Below are 27,128 nucleotides of genomic sequence, written 5' to 3'. Positions count from 1 at the left end.
GGCCCATTTCTCAAGCCAATGACTGTTGGTGCACATCTATGTACTCAAGCTTTCCTTACCTACGGCCACTCACTTCCAATGGCGGGGTTAGACAAGGGTCACTCAGCAAACCAGGATTTACCATGTTCATTCAAAATGCATCCTGAAACCTGGAGAGTACCAGAGTGCTGGTAGCTGCAGACTGGAAGATGTTATCTGATAAACTAGGTTGTTGGGAAACGATATTTGACATTAGACAAGGTGAATAGCGTCATTCTCTTCAAGTCCAAGTCAAACTGTAGCGTGGTCATTTTTCTAGAGCACAGAGAATGAAGCCAGCCTACACCTCGCAGAAGATTCCTCGCTGACTCTGATACCTCCTCCTCATGCATCTCATTCTCAGGGGCTCTAGCTCCTTGCCACATTTTCAGATAAAGAGCTCTATATACCAACGTTCTGACTTTGTCTCCTCTCTAGTGTCTAATCCACATAATAAAGTGCTTGAAAAATGTTATCATCACAATCATGCAAAATATATACAGGCTGTGATATACAATTACAGAATACACATTGAATGTGGCTTTCATACGTGGCTAGAATACAAATTCTTTTTCTGGGAGTGGGAAGAGGAAAGGAACAGTCTCTTCCCACCCACTCTGCATATTTCCGGTTTGTTTCTGATTTGTGCAAATTAATGAATATTAAATTGGGTCCACTCAGGAAACTTTTATTCAAAAATGCTAAAATCAAACAAAGTGAAAAATATCGTTTTCTGTTTGCTTACCTGGAACACCATGGTGAGCAGTTTCCTATTCAACTGGGTGACTTTTGGTATGTTTTTTGCAGGGTTTTTTGGGTTTGTTTTGGTTTTGGCAAACAAGTAGTCTTCAGTGTTTTTACAGCAGTGGCTATTACAGAAACTATGTCTCTTGCACTTCTTATCTTGGAGGGTGGACAAAATAAACAAACTGAAAATAATACTACAATGAACAGTAAATGATGAATGGCTTACAGTACAAAAAACAGTGTAAAAAGGAAGACAAGCTTAAATATTGTTGTGTATGAAAGGGATGAAAATAATACAAGGATGAGAATAAGTAAAATGATAGGCTGGAACATCTGGGAAAGTAAATACAAAGACAAAGAGAACAGTCAATTAATGGAATAGCAAGTCCAAAGTTTCAACAAAATAGTGAATAAGACTAGGCTTGTGGAGGGACCAAGTGCCCATCTCCCATTGGCTTCAGTAGGAGTTCTGCATGGTCAAGGCCTGAAATGTCCAATTTAACTATTGCTGTTATTTGTCTAGAGAAAATACTAATCAATTTGATTTAAAGTTGTATAAGTCCATGCAGTCCTCTGCCATTAAGCTAATGGGAGCTCTACAAGCTCAGACCTATTGCTAGATCAGAAAGTGAGCATGCTAAACGCCATTTCTGTTTGATTTCATGCAATACATGTAAGGTAATTGATTAGCTTTAAACTCACTGCGTCTGTGACTTTCTGATACAAGGAAACAAAAGACTAATTAGTCAGCATAGGAAAAAGAAATAATAGCTTTCAGCTTTACCTGGCAACTACTTTGGCTGTAAATTAGCAGGACAGCACAAAATAAACTAACATAGCAAGAAATTTGCTAAAATATTGGATAATACCATGAGCAATAACAAGATTTACCAACTATAAGACTGCATGATAAGATAAAGGTAAATAATTTTCATTTTTCATGGCATAAGATCTTGAGTCATCAAGGAATTTACTCCCCTAAACCTCTCTGGAACAATTCTGCATGAAATGAACTACAGAAAAGATGCTTGTCACTGCTGCATGTAAGCAGTGACCCATAGGCCTTCAACAAGATGCAATCGGTTACAGCAATTCCAATATTCATACTACCATATGGCTCTGTGACTCTGTAAAAGTAGATTAGCATGGTTTATTTTTCTCTGTGGTTTGTCATATTCTCTATAATTTTGGAAATTTAAGGCTTACTCCCATTTAAAATCAGTAAGATTTTCTTTTTATTCGTTTAACAGGAACTCAATCTGAGATTGAGAAACAAGTCATGTTCATTTATGTGCCAAAAATGCTGCCTGCACTGCCTTTACTCGCGATGAAGGCACAACTCTGGCAAATACAGTTGCAAAACCCAAAAGAGGCAAGATTTTCCACCTCCTACAGCATAATTCTTTTAATTTCCAGGAGACTAGACTTATTCACTGTTCATATACAGCCCCATTGGTAGAAAAAAGATTTCATATGGCCAAATGAGGATTTAAAATAATTTAAGAAATAGGGATTTTTGTCCACGGTCTAGAATAAAGAATTTTCATGTGCCATACATCAGATTTGAGGCTTAATTCACTTTGCAGAGCCTTTTTACCTGTAGGCCGTAATAAGTAAAAGTCTACCTGACTCACTGACAAAGGTTCATCTGCACTTCGATCATCCGAAGACTTTGGAACTTCAAGTCTGTCGATGAAAGCCTGGAGCTCTTTCCTGAAGGCCTTCATCTGTGCATTGATCCGGTAAAGGAGCTCATGCTCGCGTATTCTGCTGCCATCGTCTTCCTCATCCATCAGTCCAAAGAGGTCCCCGTTAGCTACATAAATTCTCGCCTCCGTTATGATGGTGCTCGTGTCAGAAATTAAGCGATCTATTGTCTTGCCCAGCCGCTCAGCCTCAGAGCGAATGTCCTTCATCTGCTGCCTGTCAGTGAAGCTTTTCTGCCACCCAGACGGTGTCGGATAAAAAGACCTCGTGGGTGTCAGGCACCGAATGTTGCGGACCTCTTCGGAGTCACTTTCCCCACCAATGGGACCTTCCCTTTTGCGGTGAGGGGGGCGGGAATCGTCATCACTCTCTTTTTTTCCTGCATCACTTTCCGCATCGCTGTCTCTGGGACTGCCGCGGATGCCAAGGTGAGAGGCCAAGTCATAGCGTTGCATGTTGGACATTAACACTCTGTTCTCATACTGGAGCTGCATGACTTTGCCGCTCAGCTCATTGATCTGCATTCGTGCAGCTTTTAGCTCCTCCTGTAATGCTTCTGTCTTGGCATTATCATGGTGCCTAGAGCTCTCGTGGGCCCCTGACTTGTACTTGTATTTGTTCAGCTCAGCTGTGATGCGCTTGTTTTGTTCTTCCAAATCAGCTAAATTTCTTCTCAGCAATTCTGTTTCATCTTCTACTAGCTGCAAATGCTGCCGTAATTCTGACAGGGATTCACTCTGCTCTCCCAGGAGCGGGTTAGCGGTCCCTGAGAAATCATCTCCTCTTAAATCATCAAGCTCTGCTTTCAGTCCTCTGTTTTCTACTTCTAGTTCTACTATTTTCCTCCCAAGAATATTAGCTTCCTCCTCCACAAGTCTCAATCTAAGCTTGAGTTCAGCTTCTCTTGTGGTTGGTGGCCCACCTGCTTCACCTTTTGGCAAGGGACTGTCCAAATCTCCATAAAACGATCTATATTTTTGCAGCTCATGCTCAAATCTGTCTTTCTCTTTATCAATCTTAGCCATTTTCTTCCTCATCAAGGCTGCTTCTTCTTTGACAAACTGTAGCTGGCATTTCAGGTCTTCATTATCCTCCTTTGAAAAAAGAAAAAGCAGGATCTGAAGAAACTTGATGTAAAACAGGAGACCTCCAGTGGATGGTCTTAAATTACAAGATGAACAATCACAGGTACATAGCTTTAGATACTAAAAGATAGAATCATAGAATCATATAATGTTTGGGGTTGGAAGAGACCTCTAGAGATCATCTAGTCCAACCCCCCTGCCAGAGCCGGATCCCCTAGGGCAGCCACACAGGAACGTGTCCAGGCGAGGTTCGAACGTCTCCAGAGAAGGAGACTCCACAACCTCTCTGGGCAGCCTGTGCCAGTGCTCTACCACTCTCATAGTAAAGAAATTTCTCCTCATGTTGAGGTGCAACTTCCTATGTTCTAGCTTATACCTGTTTTATCTTGTTCTATTGCTGGGCAGCACTGAGAAGAGATTGTCCCCTTCCTCTTGAGACCCATCCCTCAGATATTTATATACATTAATAAGATCCCTTATACGTTAACAAGATTTTACTGCCCTCATTTTTCATTGATCAAAAAATTAAAGAGAGGGACATAAATACTTAAATTTAAGAGGGGAAAAGACTATTTCACTTGTGACTGAAGTTTGCAGTCCCCAAAAAATACATTGGCAGGAGCTTATAAAAAATCATATTTTCTAGGCGTGCAATACTGTAACAGACTTTACAGTGTTGAAAAATCCTGAAGTCAGCACACAAAGGGCCTATACCTTGTTTCACTGGTGCTCCCATTTAGTTATTTTGCCTAAAATACAGAGTTTGTGAAAGCTGGTGGGTTCTGGTGCAGCACCAGTGGTTTGTTTAGGTGTTCTTTGACATAGTGTTGTCTGACTGCAGATCTGGGGTAAGAGCTCTCTGTTTCACAGTGTACAGAAAAACAATGAGCAAAGTAAACAAGCAAGCAAAGCACAAATCTATAAATCATGTAAATCGTTTCCATAGTGTTCCTGAAGCCTCCACATGAGAATCCAGGCTACTGTTATTACAACATACCTCTGTTGGCGTCTGCTGTGACTTTTTTTCTGATTTTGGTAGGTCTTTGCTCCCTCTTCTTTTCAGCGATTGCTGCAACAACACCACAATGAGATGCACTGAGTATTTCACTAAAGGGTCTATAGTTCAGTCACTCTTAAAATCTAGCAAGTCAAATGCAACTACGAAAGAATAAATTTTTTGTAGTCCTTGATATACCAAATACAGAGGGGAGATACAACTGCCCAAAAATGATACAGCAATGTTATAAAAGTAAAGTACTGCTTTAATCAGTCTGTTACCTTTTTTTGTTCAATACATTTTAAGACTAGTGCATAATTAATTTTTAGTACTGCCAAAAGAGGTAAGAAAGCAGGTACCCCAAGGGCTAATTTACACAAGGAAAAGCTGAGGCAAGCAGTGAGCCCAGCTTGCCCATTTGATATTAACTCTAATGGGGCCATGGCACTTAAAGATGCATCTAGCCAGCCCTGTAGCCTTAGCCTTTGTGGTAGGGAAGTTACATGAGACATTGTTTCTGAGATCCCAAAGTTGACCTGAGCATACATCTACAAGCACACCCTTCTCTGTGTCCCGCTGAAAGGCTTCAAGCTTGCAGTGTGTTACCGTCACACCTCTGTAGGTGTACACTGTAGACAAACTCTGTACAGGCAAACTCACATATGGATCCAGTCAAGAGGTTTGTTCTGTTTTCAGAACAAATAAATACAAGTTTAAACTGCTTGGACTAGAAAGTCCTAGTGAGAAACAAAGCACATTAGCTTAAGAACAGTACCATGCAAAACATGTGTATGCACCACTACATGAGCAAGCTTCTTCAGCGTCTTGCCATCTGCTGTGTAGCCAAAGAAACTCCTGCTTTCAGAGCAGGGTGCACTGGGATCAAAGCCTGCTAGCGTATCCAGCAAAAATCTCCTAATTGCTGACAGCAGAAAGTTTGTTAGTGGGCAAGCGGCAGCAATGGAAACCGACTGCAACCATCCCACCATCAACGCTAAGTACAGATCATCAAGAAAACAGCAGGAGAGAGAAAAGCGAATGAGAAAATACGTTGCTACATAAAGTCCCACTTGCAGCTGTTTCAAATTTTCATGTTCCCCAGGTAAAATGTAGGCCTCGAGGCAGGGTAGTGATACAACCAACACCGTCTCCCTCTGAGATGATTCTCTGGTAGAAAGATCCTCTGTGCAGCTGAGAAACATGCATTTCCCTGCACCAGCCAGGAGAGAATCCAGCTATATCTAAAAGCTATCCAGTCCCACACAGTGGGAATTAAAATATGTTCATAATCCTCAAGGAATAGAGTAGAGTGGGTGAGTATGCTGTACATAACAACCCTGTGCACCATTCACCTGCTGGTACCAATTGTTCTCTTTCTTCTGTAGATCATGCCCATAACAAACACTAAGCTTTTGGACTGCTCACTCCAAAGGAAAAGTCAACGCCACAGAAATGACTCACATGTAAATCTGAGTAACCACAAAAGATGATTTCTCATGAGGCTTTTTGCTCAAATCTACTATAGGGTTATGCAAGAATTAAGAAAAATGACCTCAGATTCAGAATGAGAACTAAAATTCACAGATGGGACCACCAAGGACTAGAATTAAATTTTTTATGTATCTTGCAGAAACAATGAATGCTCTTAGCAGACAAAACAATAAAACAAAACAAAGATCATTAGCTATGATAGCTAGATAGCTGGATTCTGTGATTCTATAGCTGTGAATCACAGGCTTCTAAAGGAATCCAGAAAATACACAAAATATAGTTAAATGAACTCACTTTTCCCCTTCAAATATAAAGCCAGCAACTTTGGGGTCCAGTCTACAAACAAAATGATTCTTCTCCAGGGTCACCCACCAGGGTTTTTTTATTGCAGAAATGACAAATGCATGTGGATGGTTTTTTGCTGCTTTTCTTTTTGAATTAGTAAACTTAACAAGAATTAAACTTTCAGAGGAGCAGCTTCCTCCTCTGTACTACCATTAATTATAGCACCATCTATTATCACTTTGAAAAAAACGTTTCCAAATCAGTTAGCAATGACAACTTCTCCTTGCTCCAGATTCTTGTCAGTACCACCCACTGATAAAATAACTACGGGATAGTTAAACTGTATTTCTGCTTGACTACCTAAATCCCTTCTATCCACCCTGCCGAGCTCAGCATCTCTGCAGATATAATGAGGTTCCAAAATGCTGAGCTGCAAATTCTCATGTACCTTTCAACTCCTCAGAAGGTAAGAGATATATGAAAGAGTTTCTCATGACAAAAAAAAAGGGGGGAAAAAGAGAAACCAGAGAGAGCAAAAAAATACTTTTTCTGTTTTTCTAGGCTTGACAACAAAGTAAAATAAAACAAAATTGTTTTACTCCTTTCTTGATATATCTTTTTAGTTCCTTTTGGTGGTCAGGATGGCAACATTTTAATTGCAATAGTTGTGGCTGCGTAATGACGAGGCACTACTTTCTATTCTGCTCAAATTACAACAAACCATCCACGGAGCTTGTATTATTCACCAATGGAATTATGGTGTTTAGCAACAAAATTTTACAGCAGTAAGTAATGAAGAACATGCACAATTCAATTAGCAGGATGTTGTGGGTAAGTGGATTAGGCCCAGCTGGAATTGGTATGATCTCTTTTCTTGCGAAAAACACCATGAGACAATTTCTGACCACTAGAGGTTAATATCTCACTTGCGCATCTCAGCGGACAGAAGACATCTGCAAAATCACAGTGCCCCATAACACCATGTTAGGGCACTGAGGCAATACTCACACTGAACAAAGAATGCCACATATCAAGCAGTGTATCCTGCTATAAATAATACATTTTTGAGAGCTTTCTCAGAGGTACATTTCACAATTTACAGTGGCTACTCTTTCTGTCATTTCTCTCAAGCTTCTCAAATTTCCACTCTTCAAGTCCAGTTTTCAACATTAAACAGTGTATTGCTGCTAAAGAAAAGAAATTCATCAAAGTAAAATGAAGAAGGGAAAAAAGTTCAAATAAACATATGGCAAAACCAACACCAGCAACTCCTGCAAGTGGATCTTCATATTATCCCTGCAACTGGACACTATCAAAACTGTCTGCATTTTGCTTGTTTTGACATACTAACGAATGTTCGACAATGATTCAGCCACCTTCACGTACAAAACTTAGTTGTTCAAAAATTTTTGTCTTAGACGACCTTTTGCCATAATTCACTAATATTTGATCCCTTTCTCATGTCACAGTATATCACAAAGTATGCTGTAGTGCCACTAAAAGCCACCTCTGCTGTTTTCTCAACTGTAGCAAAAAAATCTGCCCCTCATATTCTAGAACTGGTTTTGAGAGCCTGTTATGAATGATAATTTGGGGGCTCAGATAATTTTTCTTCCATGAAATTTTTTTTAAAAAAATCAATTCACTCTAAAGATTACAAGTTTATAAATGACAAATGTACAGTAAGAAATATAAGAATGTTTTTGTACTATCTGTAATGCTTACCAGACAGCATTATGGTTTTAATAACATTGAACTAAGCTACCCATCTGCAGGAGAAAAGAATAAGAAAAAAAATACATACAATATTGTTTCTACAATGGGGAGTTTGCTAAACTGCTCAAGTACTAATGTAATATTTCAACAGCACTGGGGATAATAAGACCAGCACCTGGGGCATGTATCACTATATTGTATAATCTCTGCCTACCTCTAAAAGACAGAGAGGTAAGACGGAGTTTGCCCTGACTATTCTAGCATCCACTGTAGCCAGCACACGGGGGGCTGCACGTGTGTTCTGGCAACACTGAGAAGTTTTCACAGCCTAGATTTGACCACAGATACTGTTTGTATTATATGCACACCAGATTACATGCAATAGGCAATTCTGTTGTGGTGTTCAGCAGCATCACTTCTCCAATGACCTTCACTGGAGTTTATGCAATGTCTTGCTGGAGATGCTAAGCACTTTGCAAGACCAGCCGGTACAATCCTTCTCTTGCCAGCCCTAAATGGCAAGCCAAATGTGCAGTCCTAACATCACCTGTGATGATCAGTGCTTCTCAGGTGTAAAAAGACCGGAAACCTGGTCTGAGAATAGCACAATGCAGAAATAATAGCATCACACTCCAATGAGTAGGAAAGCTGCAAAATTAACTCAAATTCTCACCACCTGACCCTAAGCTACAGTAAATCTCTCAGCAATTAATAAAGAAGGTCTAAGCAAAATGTACCAAGATTTTTCAAGACACTTTGGTTTGATTATTTCAAGCCTGATCTGGGGGTGGATGATCTAAAAATCAATGTAGGCAACCACCAGAGGAATTCCTGACATGCACAGAGATTTATGGGTGCACAGAGCCCTCATAACAGCCCTTATCCCTTCTCACAGAGCAGGCTAAGGCAGAGGGTGTGCAGCTTCTTGAATCTCCACAGCTGCAACCGAACCTTCTCATCCGTACACAACTCTACTGTACACGGTTATGGTTAGCTGCCTCCCAGCTGCTGTGACAGGTCTGCAGAGCCTTCAAAAACCAGAGCAGGCTTGAAAAGTAGCTTAATACTGAAAAACTTTTGGGCCGCACAAACTTGCCTCTGTCTGGCACAGAGTGCTATGACCAAGGAAATGGCAATTTGCCCTAAAACTCTCCCTGCATTTTCCCTGCAGGGTTGGGTAGCACATGGAGCTGGATGAAAACAGACACAAAACAGATTCTTTTTAGTTTACTGCCACTGACTCTAATTCAATATGTTAGAATGTGTAGTAAAAACTAAATGGACACTATCAATGCTGACAAATTGAAAATGCATATTCTCCTCAAAAAAAAGTCTTTGTTTTTAAAATGTCTCCCTTATTATGCAACACAATCAGTGCAGTTTGCCAGCAACAAACTCTAGAGCCTGCCTTTGTCTGTCCTTGGCACAAGTACATAGAATGATACAAGCCTTTACTCCTTCCACGCCCCTTTGAGCGCAGGAAGAGTCCAGCATATTTCAGGATTCTATTTGCTTGCAAAATTAAGGCAGGAAAGAAAAAGCAGAGAATAAGTGAAATGCAGTGAAGCACAGCACCCTTGTCTATTAAAGAAACACTAAGCATATCCCTACTAGCTCTAGCATACTCTCTTCGTATTAAAACTGGTCTATTAAAAAACACTTCTGAGGAACAATAGAAAATGAAAGCAATCTTTACTACTTCACAATGGGGAGAAAAGTAGTTCTTCTGTAGTCTTTTGAATGTCTTCATACTGCTGAAGAGAAAGGAGGAGCTGCCCTCCAACATTTGTATTAGTTTATTTGCATTTGTTTAGGAGGTATTTCAGTTATTTTCAGATTCTTTACCATCATACATACATTCGCCAATTAAATTAGAAAAAAAAGAGAGAGAAAAGATACATAACATTTCTACTTTACATAGAGAAACCTTTGCATTTTGAACCAAAATCCCACTGCTAGAGCTAATAATGATAACTCAGTGGCATAACCAGGTGATAGCATTATTTGCAATGCATAAAATGAAGCAACACATTTACATGTCCATTACATTAGCTTCCTCCTTTTTCTATTTCAAAAAAAACCCTGAGCAGTAGAAGAAAAAAGCTGCTTTTTCAAAGCTACCCATATGACCTGGCCAAATAGCTGGCCAAGGTCTGATACTTCGCTTTCCTGTGACTGCACACTCCCTGATCTACCAGGATATCATAAAATGGCAGCGGCGGCTTCTCTGAAGAGGAGGAGGTCTCCTGGCAGTTGAACCTTTCAAAAGATGGAAGAGCTACACATGCTTAGCTCCCCAGCACTATCCAGCTAGGCCTCATTTCGGATGCAGAGATCAGAGGCAGCTTACACTCAGCTCCCTAATCCTGAAATGCAAAAGCAAATCTCAGAACACTATGCAACCTTTGGAGAGAAAGTGCTGGAATAAGGTATTTTGTTGCAAAGTGATGCTAGTTAAACCTATTTCCTAGGGCTTCTTGAGTCGCTGTTCAGCTCAGCTGTTTGTCTCTTCTGGGTGAAGACAGTAATTTTTTTGTCAGGGTTTGCACAATGCTGAGTACAATGCACTGTCCCAGTCTTTATCTGGGACCGTGAGCATCACAAAGAGTATGTCAACATAGTTCAAAACACCAACACATATCAACAGCAGTAATGACAAAAACATGGATATGACAATTATGAATTAAATACAAATGAGATTTTGCCAAATCTGAAGAGCTTTCTTTCTCACACCTATTATCACATGTAGAGTTTTTCAGTCTTCTTAGAAGAGTATCTTGTAAGAGATTCCAAAGAAATTTTCATGAGAAAGGGAAAATGCAAGCAACCAGATTAGGTTCATTTCCTTGGTTACAAAAATGCATATAATAAACCAAAATGTAGTTACCATATCCCAACAAAAAAGCTTAGTCTGAAAAGGAAAAGTAATGAGAAGAAAAATAATGATTCGGCACACAATGTGCACTTCTACACTGCTTGGTGGAACTGCATACGGAAGGCAGTTCTGCAAAGTCGTGGGCTAATCACACAAGTACATTTGTGTTCAAGTTCATTTCATACTGAAGAACTGTACGAAATGCACAGATGTTCTTACAGTTCCTCACTTGGACTCACAGGGCATCAAGAACACACACATCTGTGTGGGTTTGTAGGCACATATCTGAGAAAGGAGCTTCGCAGCTCATTCTATGAGACTGTGCATTCCAGACAATACCTTCAGTTACAGTGATGCCTCACCAAAAAAATATATATTTCAGAATTCATTTGGCGGGATGCAAACATTAAAGATCAATTCAGGTAGGAAACATTCTGAAATCTGCACGTAGTCTAGAAACCTAAGCAGTGAGCAGAAGCTTTTCCGTTAATAGGGGAAAGAAATCTGTCTCTCACATGTCAGCAGTTATCACTCTTTCCTCTGACTATAAGGAGCAGTCTTCTGTTACTCTTTGTCTCTTCTTTTCTCTGTGTTTACGAAGCTAGCTATTTGTAAATTGCATGAAAAGTATTTTCCATAATACATCATATGGAGAAGCTTCAAAGGTGTTTGGAAACTTAAGTCACTGAAAATGGAGGAATAGACTGTGCAATGCTCTGAAGTTACGTCATTATGATCCTAAGTTTTGCTGAGCAGCTCATGTAAAGAAGGTGCTCTCAAAAAATAAACCATGGAGAGTAGAAGCTAAAATGGAAGGGAGACATTTTAGCGGTTCGGACATCCCCATAACTACCTTTCTCACCCTGGTATCAGTCCGCTCTCACCCTGTGCTTTTCCTGGTATTTTGACCGTGCAAAGATGGAGATGAGAGGAAGGAGAATATCGCAGTGCCAAGAACAGTGTCTATAAGTCTCAGAAGACCTGTGGCTGACCCCTAAGACTTATCCTCCTAAATGATTACTCCTCCCCTTAAATTAAGCTTGCTCAGGTTCCTAAGGGAAATGCTTATTCCCAGGCAGGGAACGGGCTGTGGCTCACTTAAAACCTGCATGTAGAGGTTAACTTAAGAGGTTCCCTTTGCTAGAAATACAAAAATATCATTCTGAAATTATGTTTGACAGTCTTCAGCTTATTATAAATATTTGATCACTGGGATGCATTTTTAACTAGCTATCATGAACAAACATCCGAGCCATCAGCATTTATTATAAATGTCACTGGACCAGCAAATCGCCTGCAAATTAATGCCACAGCAGTCCTAACAGGGTTATGCAAGAATCGGTCTTGGTGTCACACTAATTAACATCTTTTGCCACTGCCTGAAAAAAAACTAACATAAAATAACACTGGGTAAAGACTGCAAATAGAGCAAAGGTTGGAGAAATGTTAAATACTGAAAAGGACGGTCACTGATACAAACCTTGATGTAATCAAATAATATCTCTTTCAATAAGACTAAATAGGAAGATACACATGTAAGAACAAGGAGTGAAAGTTATGCTAAGACAACAGGAAAACAGCCTAGAGACAAGATCTCTTGAAAAGCCACATCTCTGAAAAAGACTACAGGGTCATAGAGGACAATCAGCTGAAATAATGTTCAGGTGTAATTTTGTGACCAAAAGGCTTAATTTAGTCATAGAATGCAGATGTTAAAACTGAGGTTCACTGTGTAATAACTAGAAAGGGATGTGCCTTTCAGAGTCAAACCACCCTCAGAGAAGTGGAATGAATCACTTTCAAGTAGTGCCCAACTTCCTCCTTTTAGGGAGGCCAAATTCCTAACTTAGGTTACATGCTTAACTTTTAGATGTCTAAGTTATATTGACCCTAAGAATGCAGACTTAAAAAAAAACCAAAAAAACCCCCACCAAATAAAATAGCTGGGGTTATTTTATGACCCATGTCATTCAGGAGGCCAGATTGGTTGATCACATTATACAGTTCTGGACTTACAATTTCTGAATGCATGAAACCTGACAAAGGTTTGGAAACTCAGCAACAATATTCTTACATGCACACTACAAGGAAAACAAACCTCTGAGTGTATCTACACTCAACGTTCCAGTGCAAAACTCTTTCTGGATGCTGTTACTGGTGCTTCTGATTAATCATTTAATCAAAGATCTAAACTGCCAGCATCTGTAAAAGTTAAAATAATTCAGCCAAGACTATAATACAAAACACTCTTGGTAATTAGGCCAGTTGGACGTTATCATCAGTCATGCTTTTACAGGGATGTAGAAGCCTCTCATTACACACAACACTGATGGAAACAGATGCATGGTAAATACCTTCTAAGTACAAGAACTCATCTGTGACCTAAGCAAAGAGCTCGGTTGCTATCCTAACCTAGATTAATTGCTAAGATAGCCAAAGTCAATTAACACAATCATACAACTAGGATCAGACAAAGCAAAATAAAATTGATACCCACAGGTCTCATTCCACTCATCTTAATATCTGCTGTTGTTAATACTAGTAATGGGGGAAAAAAAATCACATCTCAGCAGAATCAAACACTTCTGCAAAGCACACCTGCACGCCTAAAAGGTTAATCCACTGCCCTCTACTTCAAAATAAGAAATACAGAGCTTGGAACTCTTAACTATGGAGCATTATCAAAATCTTAATCTGCCTGAATGCCAGGGGGCTGCATTTCTTGATATTACAAACATTGCTGTAAGTGAAAAATAAACCTCCAGGTTGTAGTGAACAAAGATCAAAAGCCTGCTGTTCTTGTTCCTGACTGCTGTTGATTCCACACAATTCAGAAGAGCAGCTGGGCCGATTCCAGAGCTCAGCACATCTATAGCTGGGTGTTCTCCCTGTCAAGTGACCCATCTCTAATATGTGGTGACATACAACATAGAATACAGCTATAGATGGGTGCAAATGAGAGGGCCTAAAAGAAGGCAGCCTTTCTGCTCTCCAAAGTGTAGTAGCTACTCCTGTCCAGCCCAGCCACAGAAGCCATCTGTTGGGCAGAATTCCCCACCACTGTACCACATATAATACTGTCTTTGTACTTCGCTCTTCATACATCACTCCACTAACTCCATGTGAGCCATCTGCCTGATGGAAAGTTTAGCACTTTGCGCATCTGTACTGTGACAGGAGAAGGTTCTCCTTCCTCACACCAGCAGCTGAGTTCAGCCGAAACACAGGACAGCGTGTACCTCCACGGGGCTACTTTCTGCTTACTCTCCAAAAGCTGGGACAAACTAGGTAGGGCTGGAAGGCTCTGCCAAAGAGCCATCAGAAATGCAGGCACCTGAAAGATCCACTGGGAAATTCTATATGCAGAGTAACTAGTAAATCTACTAGGCTACATAGTGCCCAGGCTTTTTAACTCTAGGCTTGCTAGCAGTGCCAGAGAATGTAAACACAGAAAATAGTTTCATGTGGGGTTGCTGAAGAGTTCAATTTAAGACTATGGGAAAGACAGCCCTGAAGCCAGCAGTGAGCACACGCAATAAACAAAAATACAGCTGTGGTAATTTTCTTTTCAATCTGAAACAAGTTCAGCTTTGACCTGTATCAGCACATTGCAAGTGCTGTTTTTCCAGGTGTTTCTTGAAGGGATTTGTGCAGTTAAGCAATGAACTGAGCACAGTGGTATAAGGGGCAAAAATCATGTATTACTATTATTCATCAAAGCCTTGATGAGACTTCCAGTAAGATTATGATATTTGGTGTATATTGATTCTATATGAAAGCAAATATCTGGACCTCTTTTTTAGTTTGAAAATGTTTCTGTTTGGTCTCCATAAATCCTTCTAGGCAACAGAAAGCAATTTGAAAAGTCATCTGGTTTTCCTCTAAATCTAGAGAAATCTAGCCTACCACTATACTCCCCTTCATGCTCTTCTAGAAGTACAAAGGGGTTGAATTTGGCCTCTCTGCCATACAATCTCTTTCTTTCAGAAACTAATCAAGCCATATACAGCAACTTACAAAAAATTCTGAAGACCTGCCAAAAATGACAAAATGGTCATAAAGTTATAGTTGGAATTTAAAAAGCATAATGTATTATTTAAAAATGTAAGCAAAACAACAGCAAAAGAACCAGTGTGGATCACGTACCGTCTATGAACACAATTATAGATGCAGCTGTGAAAGGCAGCCTGGCAGCTATTGAAAAGACAGTTAAATCACAGGGAGTTCATTTTTACACTTGGACTTTTAAGATACCTGGTAATTTTTCCTTTCATTTGATCAATCGAGTTGGTACCTGGCTTGAGACCAGGATGCAGGGACTTATGTCCTTTCTCTAATGTAGAGTTTCTATGTGTTTGGAAGAGCAGCTCTTTTATTCTGTGCCTTTGTTCTGGTTTGTTTGGGGTTTTTTAGATGCTCATTCCTGGTTTTTTTTTCCATTTTTATTTTTTACATAGAGCTTACTGCAAAGTGACTCTGATTTTACCTGAAGACTGTAAGTAGTATCCATAATAACAAATTTTACAAGAGAACTTGGAAATCTAAGACTGCTCATACTCATCAAAGGAAGGAAGGAAAACAAGATAATAACTCTGCCACAAGAAAGGGACGCCCAAGTCCCCATCAAACCAGAGAAGCAGCATGATGTTTACAGATTCAGTTGATCAAACTTAACTTTATTTTGTGATGGTTAAATTCTTTTGTCTTTTAAATATGTTCCAGATACACTCTTTTTTACTACAGTTCCCACTCTTTCATTATTAATTTCCCACTAGCAAGCCATCCTGGCACTCCTTTTACACATCTTTGCAAATTTTAAGACAATTCAAGAGGAATCCACAAAGCAGCACAGCAGCTTCAATGATTGTCTGAAAAAAGTCCCCTCTAGGCATCTTTATTCACAAAACCTCTTCACAATAAGATACTTGGGAGGCTTTATTCTTCTGAAATCATTCACTATTTATTATCTATGTTTTGGAGTTATATTATTATTGACTATCAGGCTGTTTATGTTCAGTTTCGATAAACCCTCTTGAAGCAAAGGGCTCATGCGAATTGCTGATGGTTGATACATAATTAAAATGTAATTTTATAAGGTTTAAGTGTACACGTCTTCTCAGATACGTGTAATTTTTTCCTGTTTATTACCAGAGATTTTCAGAGAATTACTACAACAGATTTTGTAACAAATTGATTCCCTTCTGCATTATGATTTTTTTCACATATTCAAAGAACTAAACTGAAGCAAACTCTGCTTATCCAGTTCACTGTGAAATCTGTGGAACTGATCGCAGTGTGCTCCCAGCAAAGATGTCAGAATCACACCCTCACAGATGATGAATAGCATCCCTGCTGAGTACTGTTTTTAAAGGAACAAAATATTCGGGCAAGTTACCAAAGGTAACAGTATTTCACACAAGCAAGTCTGACAGAAGTAACTGCGGGGTCTGCATCTACAGGGATGTGGCACTTAAAGAATCACTGAGCCACACTAGTAGACAGAGCACTTTTTGCTTTTTCCTGAGTTTGCTCAGGCAGAGACTTGTTTCTCATTTGTCTTTGAGAAAAGTCTCCTCATTATCCTGTTGTTCTTTGCACCAAAGAAAATTGAATTTTCATGAGGCAACAAACTGAGATTCCAGGTCATGGGAAACCTCTGCTTAAAGGTACTTTTCGTAGAAGTGTTGCTGATAGACTTGGTATTTGGGTCCTCCAAAAGATCTAGGAAGGAATCAGGCTTGTGAGAGACCTATTAAATCCTCCCCTGCTGCCATCTGCTGCCAGGAGCAAGTAAATTACTATAGCTCTTCAAAGCGTACTACTTACTACACTGATCCTGCGAAGCTGATCAGCCACACAGCAGATGTACTAGCATCACATCTCTCTCTCCTGTCCCTAATCCATCATCATCTGTTTGAAACGAAGTTCAAACTAAACTTTGAAGAGAAATGAAAATGTGAGGCGCAATTAGGAAATGCTTGGGGGACAGCAGGATGGAGGAGACCCAAACTTTCCCTTTCAAAGCAGCACAGACAAGCATCCATCCTCAGCGACTTGTATGCATGCAGCATGGGCAACTGAAACTAGAAATCTGTGAAAATCTACAGAGCTATGACCTGACTGGGATCACAGAGACACGACAGGATTGTTTACATGCCTGCAGTGCAGCCATGGTTTGATAAAAACTCTAAAGGTGAGGAAGAAGGGTTGTGCTCTACACAAAGGAGCAGTTCAATTGCCATGTAATGTCGATGGTCCATCTGTGAGCTATGGGTAAGAATTAGACAGAGGACAGAGAAGCATGTCCATACTCTAATGATGGGTGGCATCATTGGGGTATCTTCTACAGATCGTCTGATAAAATAAAGGATATAGATGTAACTGTTTTTCAGATAATGGTCACATGATTTCTGCAATAGATTGAAAGCAATTTTTGCCATAGATCATAAACAAGCCAATAGGAATTACTCTGATGGATCTCCTACAAATAAGAAAGCATTGGTGAGGGGTTCAATGGCCAATGGTGGCACTGGCAGTCACAACTGTGAGAAAATGAAGTTTAAGGTTCTGAGAGAAGGGACCAAGATGAATAATGACAATAAAGTTTTGATTCTGAAGGCATCCAAAAATATAATCCTGCTGATGGATATGGATACGGATATGGATACCGATACGGATAAGGATATGGATATGGATATGGATAAGGATATGGTTGGAAATGCTGCAAGCCACCACCCATTTCCAGTTTCTTACAATCTCACCACATTTTTGATGCTCCAGATTTTCCATGCCAAGCATCTGTCTCAAAATAAGCTATTAAAATTGTTAATATTTTGAAATTTTCAGCAAAATCATTCAGCTCTTTCCAAGCAGAGAATATCCTGGATTGTTCATATTAAATTATTCTAGCAACTGTTCTTTTGAGAAGTTCCAGAATGCCTGTGCTGCAAAACAGTTTTGTGTCTGTGTAGGCTGGTCAACCACAACCTTTCAGAAAATTTCCATTCCTATATATTACCAGGAAATCATTTCTTGGGAGTCTACCAGTCTAAATTGCTGAAAATTCTGTATTTACACACTACCACACCCTCTGACACCCCCAGGTATCAATCTGCACATTTTCTTCAGCTGACAGATTATGTTCCAGCCTCACACCAGAAGGTAAAGCCTAACTAGTTTGGCATTTTTTTCATCTCCACGCAGGTCTAGATAAAGCTGAGGCTGGGCATTAGAAGCAGAAACCTTTTCTCCAGTGCTCACAGTGATATAGTTGCTGTTTTCTATCACAGTGAGTGAACCTCCACTGCTCTCAGTCTAGATGCAAAAGAGAAGAGCTAAGGCTTGGAAACAAGGCAAAGAACAGAACAAACCGAGGAAGCCGACAGATTCATATGAGGGGGTGGAAGAATCCAGGGAAAAGGACAAATTTCACAGAAGAGAGAAGCTGTAACTAAGAAATGGTGATAATGTACTTGGAGTAGAATAAGAGGAAAATTAAATAGAAAAGACTTGAAGTCCAGACAGGAGACAGGACATTCATGAAGAGCTGGAAGGATGAAGGGAAGGAGGGAATGGGCGGCAGAAAGATAGAACTGGGAGTTAGGAGCCAGAAGACAGCAAAACAGCCAGTATTACAAGACATCAAAAAAAAAAAAAAAGAAAAAAAGAAAACCAGAAAGAATCAAGACTGAAACACTGAGACAGAACTTGCAGAATCTGAGGCTTTGTGAGTTACTGGAGAAAGACTGGAAATAACAGGTGCTGGTTAAATGGCAGAAGGGGCTTAGAGAGCGAATGGGCCATGAAAAAGGAGGGACTGGATTTTTATCAAAGAGACAGAGAGGGCAAGATGATATTAATGATCAAGGGGACCAGGATGGGATCGATCCTTACCAGTTCTTTTCACTGCTCTCCAGATTTTAGTTGGGGGATGTGTTGGATTTGTTGACTGCATTTTTTTTTTTCCCAGCAGCTTTTATTGTGAAATTTTCAGCCACCTTCCTGATTTCTGTGCAGCCTGAACACTAAAGACATGTGCAGAGAGCTAACCTGTACATAAGCAGGGCAGGCAAAGGCTGCAAGGGTAAACAGAATAGTTTATTTACTTTCCTATGGTCTCACAGTAGGTTAGTGTCAAAATCTGAAACAGAATTCAGATTCCTCCTCCCAGTTCCAGTGCCCAGTTCCCCAGATCCTGACACCTCCTTCCAGTTCCATGCAGCGTACAAAGCAGGAGGACTGACAAGACAGGCACCACTCCAGCAAAACACTGACCCATGTAGGGAGGCATAAACTCCTCTGCCTGCAGTCTCAACTGAAGGGACAAAAGACATCTCTAGGTCACATGCCGTGGTTATCACAAGCTAATTAACCTATGCTTAGAAGAAGAACACTGTAGCTTGACATCACCATAGTGCGGCCACAAAAACTGAGCTGCCTTGCATCTGCCCAGGTTGGAGCACTAGCAGAGCAATCTATTTCTATCCAGAAATACGTATGTCTCTGAAAAACATGGTGCAATCACGCACCTGCACTGCAATGAGGATTTGTAAAGCCCAGGGTCCAGTACATCCGTCATATTTCAGAATCACAGAATTACAGAATCACAGAATCATTCAGGTTGGAAAAGACCCTTGGGATTATCGAGTCCAACCATTAACCCTGCTCTACAAAGCTCATCCCTAAACCATCTTCCCCAACATCACATCTAAACAACCTTTAAACACCTTCAGGGATGAGGACTCCACCACCTCCCTGGGCAGCTTATTCCAATGTCTGATTACCCTACTTCATTTGTCTCACAACAGACCATCTAAAGTATGGCTAACTGGGCATTTCCTACACAGCTATAGCAAATGTGTGACTTCTGAGTTCATACTATGATCATGAAAAGCTCTACAAAAGTTTGCTAGGCTTTAAGAAGCGGGTGCCAACAAATTAACATGAATTAATTAATAAATGACCCATTAACCATTTTTATACATCTAAAAAACGTTATATCTAGCCACAGCTGTTTTCTCTTTCTTCTAGGAAACAATTTCTCTACTTTGTTTTCAGCTTCTCAAAAAGCATTACAATTACTAATAACAAATAATCAGGAGGAAATCAGCAGCAGTTGCTACAAATGAATTCCAAGAACTGACAATGCAGATTCAAAAACTCGTGTTTCTGTGCGGATGCAGGTAGGAGTAATGCTAAATGAAATAGCTGCAGGTTGGGGGACTGAAAGTAAAAGTAACTGATAGAAAATATATATTTTGCTGGAACACACTCCAAATCCTGGATGCTTGCAAGCTTCTGCTGCCATCAACAACAACTTCTAGTTGTCATGGACTATATTGTAATTATTTTTCTTCAAAAGCTGCAAACCAAGAAAGCAATCAGCAACTTTATTTGTGGATGAATGCATTCACAAGTCTGTATTCACCCAAATGTTTACTGGAGAGCTCTAGACTTGTTTCGACAATAACACAGCTGCCAGCATTTACCTTTGATACATGTTTCCAGTCAAGTATGCCTGTCTTCTAAAACAATATAGAAGCTACGCAGAGAAACTTTCTGCTTTGGTCCTGCTCTAGATACTATGTAAGAAAAAACTATGCTTCTGCCTCTGACATTTTCTATTGAGTCTTTTAAGCATTCTCTGCTCCCTCTCACTGTTCATTATAAAAGGAGGACAAAATTCCCATGGCAATTATACATAAATAGATTTTAAGAAGAATGGAAAGGTTTGTGTTTTTGCATCACATCTGATGACATACAAGTACAGAAATCAGTCATTACATACTCTGAGCACTGTTATCATGCTGTGAAATAAAAATTCTTCCTCGTCTTTGGAGATTAACTCTCCCACTAATTGTAAGCTCAATAAAGGGAAGATCACAATCCAGACAAGAGGTCTTTACTCTGCATTTCTACTTATGCAGAGTAGAACTTCCTTAAGCATGAGGTTCCATTGGTTATAATGGCTGTACTGAAATGATGAAGGGTTGTAAACCATAAAACTAGAGGAAATAACCCATAAGCAAACAGAAAACTAATAGTATGACTATGACAATTACATTTAAGATGCACCAAACCTGTGGTTGCCAGAGAAGAAAAGGTATTTGTCACAGAAAAATTCTAATACGCTGCAGACTGCTCTGGGCTATTTTCATGACTGTTTCATGCTAACAGTTTCATAGCCTCTTCACAGATTATAAATTTCAAATCTGTAAGAATTAGGATTCTTCACCAGCATCCTTCCATTGGTCCCTCAAGTCATGACATGCCTGCAAAGTGCATAAAAATTTGGCTTTGCTTCAAGCTTGTTTTTCTCTGAGTTGCACCTCCTCAGCAATCCTCCTTCTTCACCTGCGCTGCACAGAAAGTCCTAGCCTGAAAAACAGCCTTATCCCACCAAAAGGAACTCAGCAACTTGTTTGAAATACATAGAATCATGGAATCATGGAATCATAGAATCATAGAATGGCCTAGGCTGGAAGGGACCTTATGAAAACTCCTGCCTAATTATGATGACACATATAATGACGGCACGGCAGTTCTCCTCTCCAGTTCAGCATCAGGATGTATTTCTGACTCTTTGTCCACTCTACCTCTACTCTGGTGCAAAGTCTTACTGCATTTTCATACTCTGGATCAGTGTCCCTATTCTATGCCAGTGAGAATCATCCACCTGTTTCAGCTTCATGAAAAAAAGTATTGTGTAGAAGAGCCCCTAGCTTAAATGTGCCATGCTTCTCTCTTCTGAAGTCTCCAGTATTCTTCCTTTGATACCATCAGCAAAGACAGAAAGGGACATATACCTAAGCCGAAGAATGAAGTGAAGAGCAGTATGAGAGCAACAGAACCATAGTTCAGCATAGTGGGCCAAAAGGAAGAGTTTGGATAAGGAGAAAGCAACTATCAATGACAGAGATGAAGAAGCCTATTTATAGGTTAATTTCCATTAGGTAGACAGTGCCCAAAGAACATAAGTTATTAAACTGCCACTGGCCTCCATTGTAATCTGAAGACATGTAAGGAGAAGCAAGGAAAAAGAAGCTTACAGTTGTACAACCTATCAGAGGGCAAGAGGAAAGGAACCAGAAATTAAAATCTACAAGAAAGTACAGTCTGAAAGACAGGAAAAGTTTGTAGTAAAGCCAAGATTAAAAACAAGTTGTAAGGATAATTACAGAAAGATCATGCTCTAATAATGAAGATGGTTCCAGAAACTGATTTGTATTTGATGGGGAAACCAGTCTGAAAACAGACAAAGAAAGTCTCAGGCAGAGCAAAAGGAAGCTGAAAGTGGCTCAGATTTCATGCCATTTTCAAATCTGCAGTTATCTGGAAAACAGTGGAAGGTGGAAAAAAACACCTGTTTATCCTCTACTAACATGTTTGAAATTCAGCTCCTGTGAAGAAAACATACAAATATTTTTAATACTACATCACTTAAAGTAAGCACTTGCGGTTCCTGAAAATACTGTACTTATCATACAACTGAAAATTTCTTGCCATTTTAACAAGTGAAATACATCTCTTCTGCTTCATACAAGATCAAAGCCGACACTGGCATTACTGTTAGGGAATATTACCAAATGTAAAAATCAGTGGCACTCACTGAACTTTAAATATTTAACTGGAAATCTCTTTCTGTTCTGAGAAGTCATTCTTAGTCAACAGTTTCTCTTTTTACTGCATCCTTTGTTATCTCTGTCGGCCAGGCTATTACTGCTGTAATACAATTTTCTGCTTACTTAATGGCACAATATCTTGCATCTATATGATGGCAAATGGACTAATTCTGAAGATGAACTCGATATAATGTAAAACTGTGCTTAGACTGAAAGGCCAGGTAGAGTTTCTCACTTCTCAGTACTCCAAAGAGTATGACTGAACAAGACGAGGAGGTGACTAGATCTCCTGTGTCAGTGTGCCTGCTAATCCCTAAGAGTAGTTAGCAAGGGAAAAATATCCGTCTTTGCAGAAACACATGCTGAACATCATTTGCGAAGGTAGATGCCTCTGACTCCCTTCAACACTCTTCCTGCATGTATCTGAAGACAAGTACAATATCTCAAAGCCTATGAACTCTGTTGCCATCAGTTCCACGTTTCCCTCCTTGTGTAGGAAAAGCAAAGCTACAGTTTGGTTTCTGTTTCACACAGGAAATACCAAATATTTTAGTTTGTTCTTAGCTTCCCAACTGCAAAACTGTGCTTCAGCACTCTTTGCAACTTTCAGCTTTTGCCTGCCATAGTTTGTGCCCCCAAAACAAGTTATAGGAAGAAAAACAGTTCAGCAATAAGAATTTGAGAACTTAAAATACTTTGTGTTGAAGTAAATAGCAAGACTAACCTCTTTCATTTTTTCCAGTTCATTCTGTAGTGCCTGTTTGGCAATTTCAACTTCTATAAGCTGCTGTCTTAATTTTTCATTTTCATCTTCTGTTATAGTACGTTTTTCTTCCACATTTTCCAACTCATGATGAAGTCTCACCGATACATCTTTTGCAACCTAAATGAAATGGTATTTCAGAAGAAAGATTAAAAAATATGGTGCATTATTCCTATTGACTTCACTGGAAACCACATTAGACAATAAATCCCAACTCCTCTTTAGGTTCTGTTATGCCAATGGTGAAACAGGACCTTCATTAGTCCCAGAGACAGTGCAGCATCTGTTTTCTCTCAACCACTGCTAGCTTATGTTTTTCAAGGCACTAAAGCATATGTTCTTTGAATACTTAACATGTAGAAGCATCTAAAAGCAGGGCCCACCATACAGGGCCTTCCCTACGTGTGCCTTGTGTGAGACTACAGACAGACATATCTTTATTTCAACTCTGCTAGTTCCTCTCTCCTTCATGGGCAGTTAATCAAAATATCTGGCATTTACTACGACTGGTTCACTTAAAAAGTAAAATACAAACAAATAACATTTTTGCTGACCTTGTGTTCATGCAAATAATGTCCAATATTTCAAATTAAAATGAACACAGATTTTTTTGGTTGTTTTTTTTAAAGCATTTTCACAGGAATAGAGTTAAAAGGCATATGTCAAGATCTGATTCCTCTTCTTCATGTAAAGTAATGAGAATTTTGTCGTTCAAGTCCATTGCATTGTGAAACCGCCAGAAACTATAATCATGCACCAAAAATATTTAAATATACACTAATCACTGTTATGATGGTGATTTAGACACATAGTTTGAAAAGCTTAATTTCCTGCTTTTTTTAGAACACTGGAAAGTATAATTAATCCTTCTCAGCATTAGCTAGGGAAGCTCAGAGAGCTATCCTTTCTGGCTTTCACTAGAACAGTCCTTGTGTTTGTATGTCAAAGAAGTCTCTTTGACACATTAAAATTCTAAAGAAAAAAAAATTATAATTGTAAGTAAGCAGTCTAGAAGAATCCGATCTACCCAAAAACAGCAGTAGCTAGTGACTCAGCCTTCCCTGACAAGAAACCCAGTGTGTGTGAATTACAGATACAACACTGCAGTGTAGCACCAGATCATTCAATAACCTCCCCCACTGCACACGCACTCAAGACACATAATGCCCAACAGAAAGAGCGAGTGGAGGGGAATTTCAATTATAACCATACTCCAAAGAGACTGCAGAATGAGCTGAGAATCACACCACAGGGCTAGATCTTGATGTCTTTTCCTACACTCGGTATTAAATGGCTCATCTGGTTGCCCAACGAAAGCAAATGGAAAATCATGGGGAACATTTTTAACAGCATCCTATCAGAATCCATCTTCAGCCCATAGATACTGTGTGGATCAGTGTATACAACCAAATAACAAACTCATTTCTGGTAACGATTTTTTGACACAAAATTTGGTGGAGTAGTAATTCATGCAGGAAAATCCTACAAAGCATTCTAGATCACATGGGAGATGAGACTCACTTATTCAAAATGCATTTTAATACAGCTAGATGCAAGACAATCTCTGATGGATTAAGTCCCTTAATACATTATCCATGCAAAATGAATTACATTATTTTGGATAGAAATTCCTGAGAAGAGGACTTGGGAACACTACAGAGAACTGCACATGAGGTACAATTATAGTAACCAGCACCTGGAATTCAGTTAGGCAGAAATTCAGCGTTAGACATTCATCCCTATTCCAAAGCAGAACACATTCACAACCTGTGGGAAAGCTTTGCAAAAAACACTGTTCCTTTCCAAGGAGTCAGTCATATGGCTGTTGGAAAAGACATAGGAGAAATCCTAGTTAAAGTGAGGCCTTTGTCCAGCTCGATCTAAAGCTTTAGATGCTGTCTCCTATACTGCAGGCAAGCACTTCGCCAGAGGTGCCTTCACCATTTCCCTCCCAGGCCCTGTGCATGTGTGACTTATTAATACAAAGTAACACTGAGCCAACAATGAAATCAACTCTACAAGCTGGAATCACAATATTCACTTGGGACATAAAGGCCCATGTTCAAATTCTGCCTGCAAATGTGTGTGTCTCAACTATTCACCTAAGCATCATTCTGAGTTTGCAAAATATCCCTTGTTTTGCCCAGAAATTCCCCTGACAAAGGGGCTATTTCGCTTCTGAATGAGAAGACTCTTATGTTGTCAAGAGCCACGTGGATAGCTGTTGTTATAGAACTGTCATGGCCACATCAGCAAACGTGGGTTTTGAATATGTACAGAAAAGCAATATCAAACAGAAATAGAGAGAAGGGTATTCGCATTTTAGATGTCATCAGTGACAAACTTGCTGGAATGTGTCTTGGACTGGTTTCTACATTGAATGATGACAAACTGGAAATTTTTCAGAAAAGAGGTTATAAGTCTGTAAACCAGGTCTGGAAATAACAGACTCATAATATGCTATATTTATCAGAAAGGAGTTTAAAAATGACCTTTGATCCTGATGATGTATTAAATTAACATTTTCAACTGCAGTCTACAGAGTCCAATGAGCCATAGGTAACTAGAGTCCTAGGCAGAACTGTGGTCAACGAGCTCACTTTTGCTACACAGAGGTCTGTGCTTCCATGAGAAATGAAGGGAGACCAGTTAACCGAAAAAAGTTTAGGGGTTCTTATTCAATAGGAGTCTTAACAAAGCCTAGTGGAAGGAAGCAGAAATTAAACAACTTTCAACTAGAGCGGGAAAGTGGTTTTTTTGCTTTAATTAAGCCAATCTAGAATGGAAATGATGGCTATTTTACCAACGGCAATCTTTACACAAGGACTGAAATTTTTCCACAGCAATGGGCCATGGTTCATGCAAAAGTTCTGGATGAAATACAGTTGATTACACATTGAAATTTGATGGGTTGTGTCCTTGGTTTCAGGTGGATGTGGAAAATCCTGGTTTCGCTGAACAGCAGTTTTTCCACTGGCACCAACAGAGTCAGGATTTTGTGTTGTGACTCTGCAAGTATTCAGTCTGCTGGTCCTCTGAAATCTTTACTCAAGTGTATCGCAATCCTCTCAAAGTCAATGGGACTATCTGGTGAGTTTGGTTTAATTTTGCAGTGGTGGAGTGTGTTTTGCGTTCATCATCATAAAAGATCCAAAACCTCTAGATGCTGTACTGGAGTCAATTTGTGCACATTCACTTTAAAAAAAATGATTGGACTAAAGGTGAAAATAGCCTACCTACACACTGAAGGGCTTCTGTTACCAAGGTAAGCTTGACCATTGCTATCCTATAAACTGCATTGGGTGCAGCATACAACAGAACAGATGGAAATCCCTGAGTCATGAGAACCGAGAGCACAGTTGTGTGTCCTTCTGGAGTGCTCCCTGCCTTTGACACCTGCTTACATCCGTACCTTGAGGTCCTGCTCCATGCTGCGCAAGAGCTCGCCATCGATCTCGCCGGTCTGGGCATAGCGGAGCCTCTTGCGCTCTCCCCAGCCGGTATTGGAGGATCCGGCAGTTCTTGTTGGCTCGCTCCAGTTCGTGGCGCATTTCTTGGAGCTGACAAGCATCCTCCTCGAAGAAACTGTCCCTCATCTCATCCATCTCTGTCCTCAGCTCATCTATCTCGTTCTGGCACCAGGGCGAGAAGGGGACAGGGACGCAACAGGTGGGTCAAAACCACAGATGTCAGCACATATAGGGGAAGGCGGCCAAAATGGAGCTCCTCCCCGCAGAGACACCAGCTAAATGCAACCCAGCTCGTTAAAAGCACCGCAACGAAGCAGGGAAGTGCCACTGCCAGCACATCCCACGACAGGGCC

General features: G+C 40.0%; 1 protein-coding gene across 1 annotated transcript; it reads right to left on the bottom strand.

Moving 5' to 3' along the window:
* Nucleotides 1–828: 828 nt before the first annotated feature.
* On the bottom strand, nt 829–26,931 carry SOGA3 (SOGA family member 3). The gene is given in 6 exon segments (XM_009879248.1): nt 829–1,098; nt 2,391–3,566; nt 4,555–4,626; nt 23,267–23,425; nt 26,718–26,799; nt 26,801–26,931. Coding segments are annotated over 6 exon segments (1,710 nt in total). The 5' UTR covers nt 26,911–26,931; the 3' UTR covers nt 829–987.
* Between the last annotated feature and the right edge of the window lie 197 nt (nt 26,932–27,128).

This window comes from Apaloderma vittatum, unplaced genomic scaffold (genome assembly GCF_000703405.1).
Source record: "Apaloderma vittatum isolate BGI_N311 unplaced genomic scaffold, ASM70340v1 scaffold4782, whole genome shotgun sequence".
Classification (NCBI taxonomy): domain Eukaryota; kingdom Metazoa; phylum Chordata; class Aves; order Trogoniformes; family Trogonidae; genus Apaloderma; species Apaloderma vittatum.
Note: the sequence above shows the minus strand (reverse complement) of the source record. Positions and strands in the feature narration are given on the sequence as shown.